Below are 15,164 nucleotides of genomic sequence, written 5' to 3' on the forward strand. Positions count from 1 at the left end.
AGAGGAATGGTCGAAAATGCTTCTCGCTTCTTTTCTGAATGTCATGTATATATGGAAATGTCGCAAAAGATTTTATCTTGGATGAATCTTGCTTTTGTTATCCGTAATTCTCCTCTATCAAGCTTGAACCAATTTGCAAGGTTTTTGGAAGAGGTAGAGTGAGAGAGCCATTCAGTGTAATTTGGTTTACATGAATTTGGATTTAGTGGAAGGGTCGTCATGAGAAGATTTTTAGGAACTTAAGCGGACCGGCAGCTGAGCAGCTAGAAGAAATAAATGTGCTATCTTGAAAATAGATAAAGTCTAAGCTGAAATGATTCAACTGTTTTGTCAAACCAATGGATTAAGAATCCGTTGACATGTTTTTGATTCATAAATATCTGGTCTTTGTGAGGGATTGGGAGTGGTAGAGATTGCAGCAGGCTGCTTTGAGGATTTGGCTAAAGACTGATGCAGGAATTGGAGCAGTTTGTATTCTATGTCTTGACAGATGCTATGTTGGTATTTAATTAGGTTCAAATTGACGTGTTTTAAGGAGATGTAGTATTAACAAATCAGTGCTCATTTATATACGAGCTGGTGCGTTTATATCGATGTTCGGTTTAAGCTTTGTGCAGCATCTGTGATCTAATCAGATGCAAGAAAGTTATGCAGTAATATGTCTCCTCGTGGTAGGGGGGGTTGCAACTGAGTTGGTCTTTGCAAGTCTATTATACAAAGTCTGCTAGTTCCTTCAAGGACAAGAAAGAATATCTCAATTGCTAAAATACTGCTGGAAACTAGTCTGAAATATGGTAAACGGATTAGATTCAATGGATCCCGTCACTCCTAAAATTTAAAAGAGTTTAATTGCAACCTTCATCCTTTAAATGCGACATTACCATCTGAGCCAAAGACTTCATTTGAATAATGTTTGCAGCAATAGCTATTTATCACAATATATACCAATTATTTGGCCAATTCATGCTTTGAGTAAGCCGAAAAATGATTGCAGCAATAGCTACCCAGATGTTACATTCAATAGTTAATTAATCATATAACAATGTTGTCACTCATTAACCATACACTAAGCACAATTAATATTATATTTTTATCAAATAGTCTAGTGGTTGAAATTTACCCTTTAAAAATAAACAAGAGGGATGTCGCTTCTGCATCTGATGTCCCTGCAAAGCTACCAATTGAGCTGGTTTCATGGAACTTAATAATATATTTAAGGATAAAGCTAACATGTGCCCCAAGGGCACATGTTAAGAAACCTAAATATAGTAAATTAGTATTGGAAAATGTAATAAACACATTAATTATCAACTTTTTATGAAAACAATGCACAATTTTTTAGACAAAGTTTCTACATTTAGCTCTTAACATGTGCCCTAAGGGCACATGTTAGCATGACCCTATATTTAAATATTTAAATGTCATTAGCCACAATTTTCACATATTCAAATATACAAGATAATCATTCTAATCTTCGAAATTATGTACAACTGTGCATGCTTTTGAAGTTTTCAAATATACCAATACTTGATCAGTATAATAATACACTGTATTCATATAAGTTGAGTTGTATTTTGTGATGTAGGAGGATTGTGCGTATCAAAGAAGAAACCGCACGTTGGAGAGCATTTTAATATTTAAGCAATTTTAATTTTAATATTTAGACAATTTCTATTTTATTTGTGTTATTTAATTTTGTTTTTGATTAAAGGCCCATAAGGCCCAGTAGGGTTTATTTGTTTTCTGTATTTAAAGACCTTTGGCATGGCCATAAGGATTATCTCTTTTATTATATAGAATCCAAAGTTTTCTTTATTCCTGGTGGACTCCAGAGCTTATCTATAGGGTTTGCGCTTGCAACCCTGTTTTCATTCAAGGTTTAGCGCTTGCTATTCCTTTGGGCGGCTTCCGACTGCGTCAGTTGGCATCAGAGCAGGTTTTCTCCTGTTCTTTTCATAGCTTGACAATTATGGCGGACCAACCGGTGACCAAAGCAGATCTTGAGGGAATTACCACGGCTTTTACCGCGGCTCTAACTGCTTTGACTGAACAGATGGCGAATTTAGCAAATCAGGCGAACAACGCCAACAATGGGAATCGGCGAAGAGACAGGAGAGGGGAGCCGATTAGGGTTCTACGGGGTGGAAACTGTGTCGAAGATTCGAGTTCTGATGAAGAACCTTACAATGAAGAAGATAATCGTGGGAATCTACCGAACAACCATGACTATCGAGTGAAGGCTGATATTCCATTGTTCTACGGAACCATGGGAGTGGAGGAGTTTCTTGATTGGCAGATCGACGTCGACAGGTTCTTCGACGTTATGGGTGTCCCTGAGAACAAGCAAGTCAAGATGGTTGCGATCAGGCTTAAAAGTACTGCAGCTGTCTGGTGGGATAAACTTGTTGTTCAAAGGCAGAGACAAAGAAAGGGGCCAGTCAGAACTTGGAGAAGAATGAAACAATTGATGCTAGAGCGGTTTTTACCGGAGGATTATGAGCAGATTCTTTATAAGATGTACATTGAGTGTGTTCAGGGCAAGAGAACCGTGACTGAATACACAGCTGAGTTCCTGCGGTTTTCTGAGCGCAATGAATTGGGAGAATCAGAAAGCCAGAAAGTGGCTCGATACATCAGTGGCCTAAAGGGATCCTTGCAGGAGAAGATGGGTTTACAGACTGTATGGACCGTAGCTGAAGCATCTAGTTTGGCTTTGAAGGCAGAATTGATGGAGAAATCCCCTCGAAATTTCTCGTATATTGAAAGGTACTCACCCCAAAGTAACTGTGAATCAGCAGGTGACAAGGAAAAGAATGCAACACTTCGGGATTCCAATCTTGAGAATAAGGGGGCTAGCACCTCTAGCAGTGTGCAGCATGGTAAAGCACCAATTCAGAGGCCAAATAATCCATATGCTAGACCCGCTATAGACACATGTTATCGTTGTAACGGAAAAAGCCACAAATCAAATGTTTGTCCAACAAGAAGAGTCGCTGCTGTTGTGGAAGAAAGGGAGGAAGATGGGGAAAGAGAAGATTCTACAGTTAAGAACGATGAGTATGCCGATGTTGAGTTTGCAGTGGAAGAATCTGATGAGAGGGTAAATTTTGTGTTGCAACGAATGTTACTAGCATCCAAAGACGAAGGACAGCGCAAGAATTTGTTCAAGACACATTGTTCTATCAAGAACAAAGTGTGTAATCTAATTGTGGATAGTGTCAGCATGGAGAATCTGGTGTCGAAAAAATTGGTAGATTATTTGAAGTTGTCCACAAAACCACATGAGAAGCCGTACAACCTCGGTTGGGTAAGTAAGGGCTCCCAAGTTCGAGTAACACTAACCTGCAGAGTTCCTATCTCCATCGGAAAACATTATAGAGAAGAGGTACTTTGTGATGTTCTTGATATGGATGTTTGTCATATTTTACTTGGTAGGCCTTGGCAGTTTGATAATGATATCACTTATCGAGGACGCGATAACGTGATGATGTTTACATCGGGCACACATAAAATTGCTATGGCTCCTGTTTTGCACTTTGATAAGAATCCAGGAGGAAAGAATCCTAGATTCTTGATGATGATGCAGAGTGAAAAGGAGCTTAATGAGGCTGTAAAAGAAACCGAATGTTTTTGTCCAGTGGTGATCAAAGGGTTGATGAATGCTGTAAAGGAGGAAACAATTCCAGAAGAACTGCTAGGGATCCTAAAGGATTTCAAGGAGTTGACCGCAGATGAGCTGGCAAACGATTTGCCTCCTATGCGAGATAAACACATGGAAGTTAAAGTTTTCGATGTGGGAGAAGATGTGATGGCATTTCGGCGTAAGGAGAGGTTCTCAGTTGGTACTTACAATTATAGCAAGCTGCCAGATGAAGTTCTTGATCAAGAAGAGAACTCGGGGTCGAGTTCTTCAGAAGTGAAGGAGACTGATGTAGGAGGATTGTGCGTATCAAAGAAGAAACCGCACGTTGGAGAGCATTTTAATATTTAAGCAATTTTAATTTTAATATTTAGACAATTTCTATTTTATTTGTGTTATTTAATTTTGTTTTTGATTAAAGGCCCATAAGGCCCAGTAGGGTTTATTTGTTTTCTGTATTTAAAGACCTTTGGCATGGCCATAAGGATTATCTCTTTTATTATATAGAATCCAAAGTTTTCTTTATTCCTGGTGGACTCCAGAGCTTATCTATAGGGTTTGCGCTTGCAACCCTGTTTTCATTCAAGGTTTAGCGCTTGCTATTCCTTTGGGCGGCTTCCGACTGCGTCATTTTGTGAATGATAATAAACTACAACCCCTTATTATATTCAACAACTATATAACTTAAAATCTGAATTTAATTCATATACTAGTACATATGTTAAGAATTTTTACACCGTGTCATTCAATCAAAACCGCTAAATATTTAGAAATGTTTGATTTTTATCATACTACCTATCTCAGGGTCATGTGCATGGTTATGATGTGATGACAGTGACACTTTTTATCAGAAGCTCAACTTTCTCAAAACACAATCCGGCTCAAGCATTTGTCGTTTGATTGAACTATCATGCACTATAATTCACTCACTGAACATTTAATCTCAAAATTTCCTTTGAAAGACGTTCTTGTCTACGACCCAAAAAAAATGCCGTGACTATCCACAATAAACAAACCTGATATAGAGCAATAAAAAGGTGCACACCATTAGCATTGAACATACAATGTATAGGATAAGAAAAAGTGTGAAAAAAATATTATTAGTGTAAAGCAGCGGGATAGCCAAAGTAATGAGGAATAACTATAGCTAAATGAGCGATTAATTACACTAGTTATATTGATGAGATACTACTACACTCTTTTTCTTTTGTTAACCAAAACTGCTATTTGAGAGGGAAACGGATAGAATGATAAGTTTGAACGTACGGGAAGGCCATAAAGGGCGGAAGTTGATGGACTTCCGTTTTGGGTACCAAAAAGCATTTTATACATTCCAGCTGCTGCAGCATCTCCAAGTCTTTGAACCAACACATCTATGCATATCTGCATTAGAATGTATGTTAATTTTGTGTACTTGTTAGGAAATACCTTAAAAATATAGCACAAAATGTTATGGCAATGAACGTCATTGGTTGGTGTTAGGAAATGTGGTTGGGTCTAACCACAATTCTTAACATGATATCCAGAACATGGTTTAAAACCCTAATTTTTTTTTCTAATTCTATTGCTCTGGGGTATTCAAGAGTCTCATTTAAGAATTTTAGAAACGTGGTTGAGCCTAATTCTCACCTTACAAGCCGGTATCAGAGTCGTTGGGTGTTAAGATATGTGGTTGGGCCTAACCACAATTCTTAACAACGTATCAAGAGCCTCGTTCAAGATCCGGTGGGCCACATGCTATCAGGTTTCCGCTATTGGCTCTTGAACAAGGCTCTAATACCCATGTTAAAGTTGAGTTAGGCCTAACCACAATTCTTAACAATTGGCTCCAAAATGAAAATGGTACACGGCTGTGTAAGTAAATCAACATTTTAGTCATTGAATTTGTGAAGGTCGGTGAATTTAGTCCCTTAAATTTGAAAAATTACAATTTAGTTTCTTAAATTATAAAACATCAGTCAATTTAGTCTCTTTGCCAATATTCCTCTTTAGAAAACACTCCCTAAAATCAATTGAGAAAAGGGATTATATTAACTAACATTCTTCAATTTAAGGGACTAAATTGTCATTTTTTAAATTTAATCGGGGCTGTCTCTATGTGCTTCTACAAACCTAAGATCGACAATGACTAATTCATTTAATCTTTAGGAAGGAAAGAAAGCTCAAAGAAAATGGTCATACCTTAGCTTTATACTTTTCATCCTCCGAAACAACAACAAACAAAAGTTCTCTTCCAGGCCTTGTAACGACATATGTAACAACCTGCAACATTTTAGAACATTGTTAACTTAATCAACTTTATACCACGTGGTCATAGACTATGAATTCTTCAAAAGATGAATATACTAATCAACAAGAAAACTCTTTAAAGCTAGGAAAGAGAAGCACATAATGAATGGAAGAACACTATTTATAACCAGAAATACAAATTCATAAACCAAACCATTTCTATGTATCATACAACAAATCTATATAGTAATATACACTTTTATTACTTCCCTTCAAACTAAGTCATATAGACAAGCTTATTACAATTATAACTTCGGAGATACTAAAAAAGACCCGTGCCTAAGAACCAAAGCTCAGCAGCATTATGTTGATCAAAGCCGTCCTTTCCATTCAATTTTTTATGGTGATGGTAGGAAGACCCGAAATAGTAAAGAAAATCGAATTTCTTTTTGATGATTCAACCATTGGAATAACCAGTCGTTGTATTATAGGGAGTTATTTGTACAGATTTTATTTATTTAATTTATCAAAAATAATATATTAAGTTTTCTCCATTTCCAAGTCCAGTCTTGGGATATTCACTCATGATAAAGTAATAAGTATAGGTCTATAGGTCTGAAAACGGCAAGCAGAGAAGCCAAACCAAACCCTAAATATACCAATTACGGAACAGAGCGCCCATGTAAACACCAGCAGGCTGCAACGACCAAACTGTGGCAAAGCATAACCAAGAAGTGCCGACAAACAGGGTGACACCGGCGGCGAGGCCTGGCAGTGACAGAAATGCAGCGTGTGAATCAAGCTCTGGCAACAGTACATGAAGAGGGGGCCATTTGACGACTAAACATGATAGGCCAGCACTCACAGTAGCTGAAGCCCCAAACTGGAAGGACAGCTGAAGCAAAATAAAGGGACGGATTGACCAGATAGCTCTAATAACAAAGAATTGAAAAAAAAATTATAAAAAGGGAAGAGGTATCTAAATCCTTAAACTTTAGTAATTGAAATCAATGAAAGGCTAGGACTTTACGGAAACTATTGCATGCTTAAAGAAAGAGTCAACGGAATTACAGTTGCAATCAACAGCATTGAACCCATAAATACATTATTAACATGACATATTTCTAATATGAAGCATTGTAAACTATTGTACATTTCTATTAAAGAAAGAAATGTTTGAAGTTGTAGAAGACAAACCTTTCTCAGTGTCTCACAAACAGCCACTACCATCCAATCTGGCCAAACAGCTAGAGCGGCTAAATTTAAGAAGCCAATGAAAGGAGCTGAGCATATAGCTGTAGTCACCCCAGCAACAGTAAGAATGCGCCCCTGCACCAGATAAAGAAAAATTAATGAAGGGCATAAGTCCAAACACAACTCTAAAAGAATGTTCAATTCCAAGCAGAAAAAGTCATTTTTAAAAAGTTTACCGTCAAGGATAGTTGTCCAATAAGAATAAAAACAGCAATAAAGCTATTTATCTGGGCAAACAGTTTTCTCCTGCCAAGAGAGCTGGTAATTGTGATGGCAATCACACTCATTTTCTGCAATCACAGACTGGAAAGTTTCAGAAGAAATACCATTTAGAGATGGATACAGGTTCAAAAGTCATCTTCAAACACATAGCATGGCAATAAAGACCACTTTGTGAGACAAACAGAAAATGTTTCTTTTTAAAATGTGTATGAAAGAAATTGTATGCATCGGCTGCACACTGTTATTCTTATTTATAGCTTGATCCCAATAAATCAAAGGATGTAATGAAGGGGCTAATTGTAAATTGTAATCTAACTTAAAGCCATACTAGCAAAGTAACAATGTAGTTTTTTCAGTGCAAATATTTTAAAACTGCTAAAGTTCAAGCTTATTGCTGACATTAAAGGTTTTCAGCCCCTCTACATTTCTGAAACAGAGGCAAATGGCCATGCATGCAGCCCACTCTAGTGGAAAACATCAAAAATTAAAAGCTAAAACATAAGTACAAGTGCAATAATAGGTTTTCAGCCCCTCTACATTTCTGAAACAGATGTCCCTCTAAACAACCAAAACTTTTAATACTAATAAGGAAATGAAACCTTGAATCATAATTGCTATTCATTAACTCAGCATGTATAACAGTGGACTTGTGTATACACAGACCATATGCAGAATCAATTAAGTTGTGCAGAACAAGATGGAATAAAGATAAATATCATGAGGAGATACTAATTAATGATAGATTGTAATCTGAAGTACACTGGCAAATTCAGTTGATAACTTGCATCTTAGATATGGCCTTTATTGTGCTAAGTTCTTAAGACAATCATAGGAAGAGCAAATATGACTGTAGATTTTGGGGAAGCAATAGAGCTTTATTCAATATATAATTTTCCATATGCTATATTATTTTTGTCATAATGGAAATGCTGATAATGAAAACCAAAGATGTATTGCAGGACAGGAAATTACCTAACCTGGAAATAGAAGAATGAAGAGACAACTGCACTCAGCCAGATGAACAATGATATATGCAACAAGTAAGTTGATGACAATATAAGCCAGAGTCCTTCCAATATGGGCCAAACTCTATGCTTCACTAAAGTAGGGGATGACTTTGGGGAACCTATTAGAGTGTGTTCAGTCCTCTCAATCTTACCAGCCTCATTCTTATGGTTGGAATCAGTTTCTCTACATTCAAAATGAATAAATAATTATGATCATATCCCTCCTATAGTGTTGCATAATACATTTTCTGAAAATATTTAACAAACAAATAATTTAATGAGATGCACGCAATTCATGATACCCATAATTAACAATTTTCTGGTTTATGTGTCTGGGTGGGTGGGGAATAGTGCTGGAAATTACTTAGAACGCGGTTATGAATCTCCAATTAAATGGGATATGCTGCGAGAAAAGAGAACATTGAAGAGATTGGGACACAAGGCCGCCACACAGGGAGTAAATGTTCAACAGACAGTCAATATTCACACATGTAATTAGAAATAAATAACAGGGGGTTGGTGTAGTTAGTTAGGAGGTTAGTGTAATTTCTGAAGAGAGGGAGAGAGGGGACAGACAAGGCACTGAAATGTCCTGGTAAGAGAGAACACCTCTTTATCACCATCTTTGTTTTCATCTCTTTATCTCAGATCCTGTATCCTGATGATAAATTTGCAGAGATTTTATTAATAATGCTATGTTTCATTTCCCATATTCAGAATCGGCTAACCACACCTGGTGGAAAAGACTTGGTTGTTTTTACTATGATCTGCTTCTAATAACCTGAATTAGAATTCGCCTAAAGTAAGATGTGACACCAAAATTTCAACATCTAGCTACATGCTGTAAATTTTGCTTCCGAATGCATCTCTTTATTCATTCATAGAACAATGAAGAAAAGAATATAGGAATAACCTAATGGGTGACAATTCTTCTTCAACATGAGATGTATCACAATTTATCCCGCTTGATGTCTGAGCCGCAAGTTCCATCAACAAAGCAGCAAACAAAAGCAAGACTGCAAAAGACATTATTTTGATGTAAAACAAAGTAAAAGCACGCAAGAAAGGACTGTATAGGGACATGCAAACTTACATGGACCAACAAAAGCCATTCCTGTGGCAAACAGTGATCCACAAAGTTGGCCAAGGGTGGCACCAGCACCAATAAATCCGAATAATCTTGAACCTGACTGAACCCAGAGCATGTTAAGTGGGCCCCAAACAACCCAAATTAAAACAAAACTATGTATCCATAAACAAACCTCATTGTCCATTACGTCAATTACCCTTGCCCAAGTTGAAGAAATTGTAATTAGATTAAGCAAAGCAACCTTCGCACAAAAAAATAAAATAATTTTATATCACAGATATAATTGGAAGCAAGCTAGCTGGAGAATGGAATCAACTTATGTATATCACTATTAGTCATACCCATAGAAACAATCCTATACGGACAGAGATATAAAACCATCCATGTTTATCCCAACTAGATGACGATGCAAGACTTCCTTGATCGCCAAGTTTCCCTTCTTTCGAGGTCAAAGCTGTGGATCCCTAAAAGTAGAACAGAAAACCCAATTTAACACGATCTTAATACAAATAATATACTGAGTTGAATATCTCGACTGCAACAGACAACTTCCAGTTAAATTAAAAACTTACAATCAAATTAGACGTCGAATATCCAGCTGATGAATAGTGCCATAGAATAAAGAACACTATGAGTGATACACTAAAGAACCTGTGTATGAAAACCAAAGCCTGGAATTTCAAAAGGCATCATTACAGTATGACATGCAAGTAAGCATTAACTAATAACCATTATATGCCATTTTCAAATTCATTTTTCATGACAAAAACTGACTAAATTGTTAAATATGAATGCATATTAACATAATAATGGTTTAGACTTTCTCTTATCTATTGGAACAATAAATCCAGAGCCGTCTTAATTTTTTCGGAGGGCCTTGTGTAGATTAGTTGTAGTTTAAGCATGGAAAAACATTATAAATATTTTACGAGGCCTCATTTAGACACAAGTTAACTGTGAAAAAAATTGAGGCCCTGTGCGGTAGCCCGCCTTGCACGCCCTCAAAGACGGCCCTGAATAAATCATTGCAATGATTCAAATCCTACTGGTTTGCAACCACATAGTGATGAAAATTGAATTAAATAAGAAAGAATTGAGATAAAATAAACCGTGACCTTGTTTTTAGAAAGATTAGGAAGAGAGAAGACGAGTGACGAAAACGGAGCAGCAATGACGGTGAGCAACAATGAACCTACAAATAGGCCAGGTAGATTTGATAGTCCCAATGAAATGGCACCTTCGTCACGCAAAGGTAGAACTACGAAATACGCACTCAAAATCTGCAAAACGATTCAAAAAATTGGAAGAAAAAAAAAGTTAAATGGAAGAAGAACATTGAGAAAGTGAAATCACAGGCATAACATTGAGATGAGAAACTCACGAAGAAGAAGCAGAAGAAGGAGTGGAGAAGAGCAGAGGACTCGTGCGGGTGCACCGTAACGAACACGGAGATAATCGCATCAAATCTATTCCTCCCCATCGCGTTTCTGTTTTCCGATTCGGAAGCAAGAGGAAGAACAAGTTTTTTTTTTTTTTGCATAGTATCTAGATCCCAAGGTCAAAGACTTACTGCCACGTGGCAAGTTACAACACTGAAGAAAAAGTGCGGAGGTGTAGTATATAACTGCTCAACCAATCATAATCACTTAAAGTTAATGTGGTACCACGTGGCATGCGAGTGTACCATAGTATATTAGTACTCAACAACTCATTAACCAGATGAACGGCTCAGATCTTTCCACGTAAGATTGCAACCACAGCGTAAACCTTCTCTTTCATCTACAACGCAGCGTCTTCAAAACGACGATGACTTCCCGTTTTCTGCTAAAACCCCTGAAATTTTGCTCGCGCTTAAACGCCGTTAACCTGAGAAACTGTCGTGTATCAGAGATGAGCTCTTCAGCTAGGGTTTCAAGTAACGGTGACGGCGGGGTAGTTCGTTTCCCGTTATCTGCGTCGAACGCTTTGATCATTCAGAAAGGTGATATCACGAAATGGTTCATCGATGGTTCCACTGACGCAATCGTATGTAAATTTTCTTGCAACTATTTAATCAAAAGAACAATGTAGAATTTTATTTATGTATGTATATGAACACGCGCAGGTGAATCCTGCAAATGAGAGAATGCTTGGAGGTGGTGGCGCTGATGGAGGTAAATCACTTTAATTTCTATACGTAATTAAATTTTGAGTTTAGTTTGTGTTAATACGCTAACTAGTTTCTTAAATTGTAGTAGATGATGCTTTATAGTTAGTGTGGTAGTGAAAATGATCTTGAGTGATGGCTATTTATGCTGGTTTCAGCTATACACAGGGCTGCAGGTCCGGATCTTCTTAGAGCATGTCGGAATGTTCCAGAAGTCAGGCCCGGAGTTCGCTGTCCCACGGGGGAAGCAAGGATCACACCGTGAGTTCTAAGTTTTACATATGGTAACCTTTTTGATGTGCATGTTTTATGTTTATGTTTGGTTGGAATAAGAAAAATTATTAAGAAATGTCTTGAGATTAACCGATTGGATAGAAACATTGTATTGGATAGAACATTATGGTAGAACTTGATCCATGCTGCCGACCCCACTTAGTGGGATAAGGCTCGGTTTTTGCTTGGGTGGAATAAGCACTTACGCTTAAGAGTGATTCACTAGTTTAGTCTCTAAACTCATGGGTTGTAGGATTTGGTCAACTTGTTTCTTGAAATTAATGAAATTTTCAAGTGTTGCTATCACGAAATTTTTACTAGATTTATATAATAGAACCCAAAAATTAAGTAGCCAATTGCATTACTCTGTTTGTGTTGGTTAATTCAGTGAAGAGACTAATGCTATTCGGGATTTTCAATTTTTATGGATCATTATGAAATATTATTGTTTAGCTCTTCTAAAATTTCTTGACTAAATTAGTAGTTCACTTAAAAGTATAATTTTCTTGGATGAACTTATTGAATATAAACTGTTTTAGTTTTAGTTTCTTCATGAGTGTAGAAATTGAAACTTATGAAAATAAGCCTTTGCATAAACGTGTCTTATATAGACCTTTTACTTGTTGATATGCAGGGGTTTCTTGCTACCTGCTTCTCATGTTATTCATACTGTTGGCCCAATCTACAATGTTGGTAGTAATCCTGCTGCCTCTCTGGCAAGTGCTTACAGGTATCTTTTTTAACACTTTGTTTGAGAAGCTATTCTTCATCATCTTTGAAATAGAGAAACTTTATTTCATTTTGTGTTTTAGTTCACTGCCATTATTACACGTGACTGAGAGATTTGTATTATCAATTTGATTTTTCAGGAATAGTTTGAGGGTTGCAAAAGAGAACAACATTCAGTATGTAGCATTCCCAGCCATATCATGTGGTATCTATGGGTAAGTCTATGTTAACAAAATCCCATTTTCCTCTCCCATGTTCTGTTCATTGGTAAATTTGCTTTTTGGAGAGAATTATGGGCCCGTTTGTTTTGGCTTTTTTAAAAAATGATTTTTATAGTGTTATAAAATTTTGTGAAAAAAAATTTTACAAAAAGAAACTTTTGATAAAAGCTTCAAATGAAAATTTTGTTTGAATAGTTATTCTTAAAATGTGATTTTAGGTATTTCATCTATTTATGGGAAAAAAATTTGGATATCAAAATTTTAAAAAATCACTTAATTTTGAAGCTATTTCAAATAGATTTTCATAAAAATCATTTTTGAAATACAATTTTTTGAAAAACATGCAATTTTGACTAATTTTTGGTCTTCAATAATCTATGTTTATGTTCTAGGATATCAAAATTAGTGTTTCATTTTAGAAAAAATGAATATAAAAAAACTTAATATTTTGAAAAACGGTTTTGAAAAATCTATTTTCAAAAATACAAAGAAAAAATCCATTTTTTTAAAGCTGAAACAAACTGGCCCTATATTTAAGGATCTGCCAAAAGGACAGTGACATTTTATGAATAAGAAAATCGCCACTGTGACTATTTGAACCATTAGGTGAAGAAACGCAGTTAAAAAATTCATCAAACAATAGCATAGTTTTGAAGATGTTGTGTCTCATGAACATTTTCTCAAAAGTTTTAAGTTTGGTGAAAGCACATAAATGCTACTACTATTTAATATTTTATGACTTACACACGCTGATGCAAAACCGCTTCAGCCACCTTCAGGCTTGAGCCATGGACAATGAAAAGCCTACTCAACCTTATGTGGGAAATGTAATTATTACTTTAAAGAATAGAGCAAGCTACAAGGATTGAACTCTAAACCATTCGATCATAGAGACTTTGATACCATGTCATGAATCAGTTATCTGAAAAGCATAAGCTGTTTGGTGAACATGGTTTTTATACCTAACAATATGTAGCCATCTTAATGACCAATTTGTTCCCAAACCTAACATATTCTGTTTCCAGCCTTGCAACTCTAATTTTACCTTTGATATATTATTTACAATAATAACAAATTCTTTCATAACAAATGTTTAACGCTGCATATTTCAGATATCCTTATGAAGAAGCTGCTACTGTGGCAATTTCTACAATCAAAGAATTCCAAAATGACTTTAAGGAGGTAATATTAAGTTCCATTACTCTGCATTCTTTATTTGATATGAGTTATGACATGAATTTTAGAAGTAAGACGCCTTAATTTTTAGCGAAAAGATCAAAGGGATGATAAAATCATTGGTTTGTTTAAAGTCCAAGTTGGTTTGTTGAATTGCCGATCAATAATGAAAAAGAAACATGACTGCATAAAAATTAGAGTACTAAATGAGAGTACTACTGAAGTTTATAGAATGCAAGTTTACAATTGTTAAATTTTGTTTCAGGTCCACTTTGTTCTATTCGAGTCTGACATCTATGGCATTTGGTTAAATAAGTCAGATGAATTGCTGAAAGATTAGTGTCAATCCACAGAATTGAAGACCTTCAAGAAATTAATTATAAAACATTTCAGATGGTTCTTTTGGAGGGAAAGGATGGAAGCTTAATTGCACCCTACTAGATGTTATGATCTTCTCTTGAATGTTAGATTTGCTATATTATTCTATACATATGAGGCTGGAATCGCAAATGAGATTTATCTACAGCCTACATAAAACTTTGGTGTTCATGATTGCTTCGAGCTAAAATCATAATAGTTAGTCTATTTCTTCCTTTGGTCTATTTGTTTAAGACTATTAAAAAATCATTTTGTTACTAATTAATTTGGAGATTGTTATTTTAGATATTTAAATTAAGAAAGAAACTTCTATGATTGAAGCCTATATAGGAATAGGTTTATTTTTTTCATAAAAAAAAAAAAAAGGTTTTTTTGACTTGACTCTATAAAGTCCGAAGTCCATCCGATCCAATCCCTTTAAGGTCGGATAACTTGTTTTGACGGTACAGGTACAAGCTCTCGCGTGATTGTAATAAATAAATAAAAACATAATTGTTGGAAAAGTGAGTGAAAACATAAGAGTGTTGAATTAATTTTATTTTTTTTTTTATAAATGAAGGCATTTTAAACAAATTTTATAAAGCAAATAAATAATACTGCAAAATAAATAAAGAAACTCAAATCGAAGAAATATCAGAATTTATATAGGTTCCGTCTAATCATTTGGCCTATTTCTGTCTTCAAAATTTTCTTCTAGAGAGTTTTTACTATATCAGATGTGAGTTTTTCACAAGTTATGCCCACGAAACTTCTTACAACTAAATAGGAATTTTACAATGATTATCTTCAAATTGAAACA

At 35.6% G+C, this 15,164-nt stretch overlaps 2 protein-coding genes across 3 annotated transcripts; one reads left to right on the plus strand and one right to left on the minus strand.

The window, feature by feature from the left end:
* Window positions 1-4,258: 4,258 nt before the first annotated feature.
* LOC131596130 (uncharacterized) lies at window positions 4,259-11,013 on the minus strand. 2 transcript variants are annotated; one of them, XM_058868701.1, is made up of 13 exons: window positions 10,824-11,013; window positions 10,558-10,722; window positions 10,015-10,113; window positions 9,784-9,906; window positions 9,615-9,683; window positions 9,446-9,542; window positions 9,266-9,368; window positions 8,323-8,536; window positions 7,300-7,413; window positions 7,067-7,198; window positions 5,822-5,902; window positions 4,907-5,023; window positions 4,259-4,656 (listed from the first exon to the last, which is right to left on the minus strand). In XM_058868701.1, exons 1-13 carry the CDS (start codon window positions 10,980-10,982, stop codon window positions 4,567-4,569), a joined length of 1,563 nt encoding a protein of 520 aa, XP_058724684.1. In that variant the 5' UTR covers window positions 10,983-11,013; the 3' UTR covers window positions 4,259-4,566. The 2 variants fall into 2 exon arrangements, with proteins under 2 accessions (XP_058724684.1, XP_058724685.1); XM_058868702.1 differs by lacking the exon at window positions 10,824-11,013 and having other exon boundaries at window positions 10,015-10,093; window positions 10,558-10,621.
* Window positions 11,014-11,196: 183 nt separating this feature from the next.
* On the plus strand, window positions 11,197-14,678 carry LOC131596131 (uncharacterized). The gene is made up of 7 exons (XM_058868703.1): window positions 11,197-11,467; window positions 11,547-11,595; window positions 11,747-11,849; window positions 12,496-12,591; window positions 12,731-12,805; window positions 13,924-13,993; window positions 14,253-14,678. Exons 1-7 carry the CDS (start codon window positions 11,249-11,251, stop codon window positions 14,325-14,327), a joined length of 687 nt encoding a protein of 228 aa, XP_058724686.1. The 5' UTR covers window positions 11,197-11,248; the 3' UTR covers window positions 14,328-14,678.
* The last annotated feature ends 486 nt before the right edge of the window (window positions 14,679-15,164 follow it).

Source organism: Vicia villosa, linkage group LG4 (genome assembly GCF_029867415.1).
Source record: "Vicia villosa cultivar HV-30 ecotype Madison, WI linkage group LG4, Vvil1.0, whole genome shotgun sequence".
Lineage (NCBI taxonomy): Eukaryota > Viridiplantae > Streptophyta > Magnoliopsida > Fabales > Fabaceae > Vicia > Vicia villosa.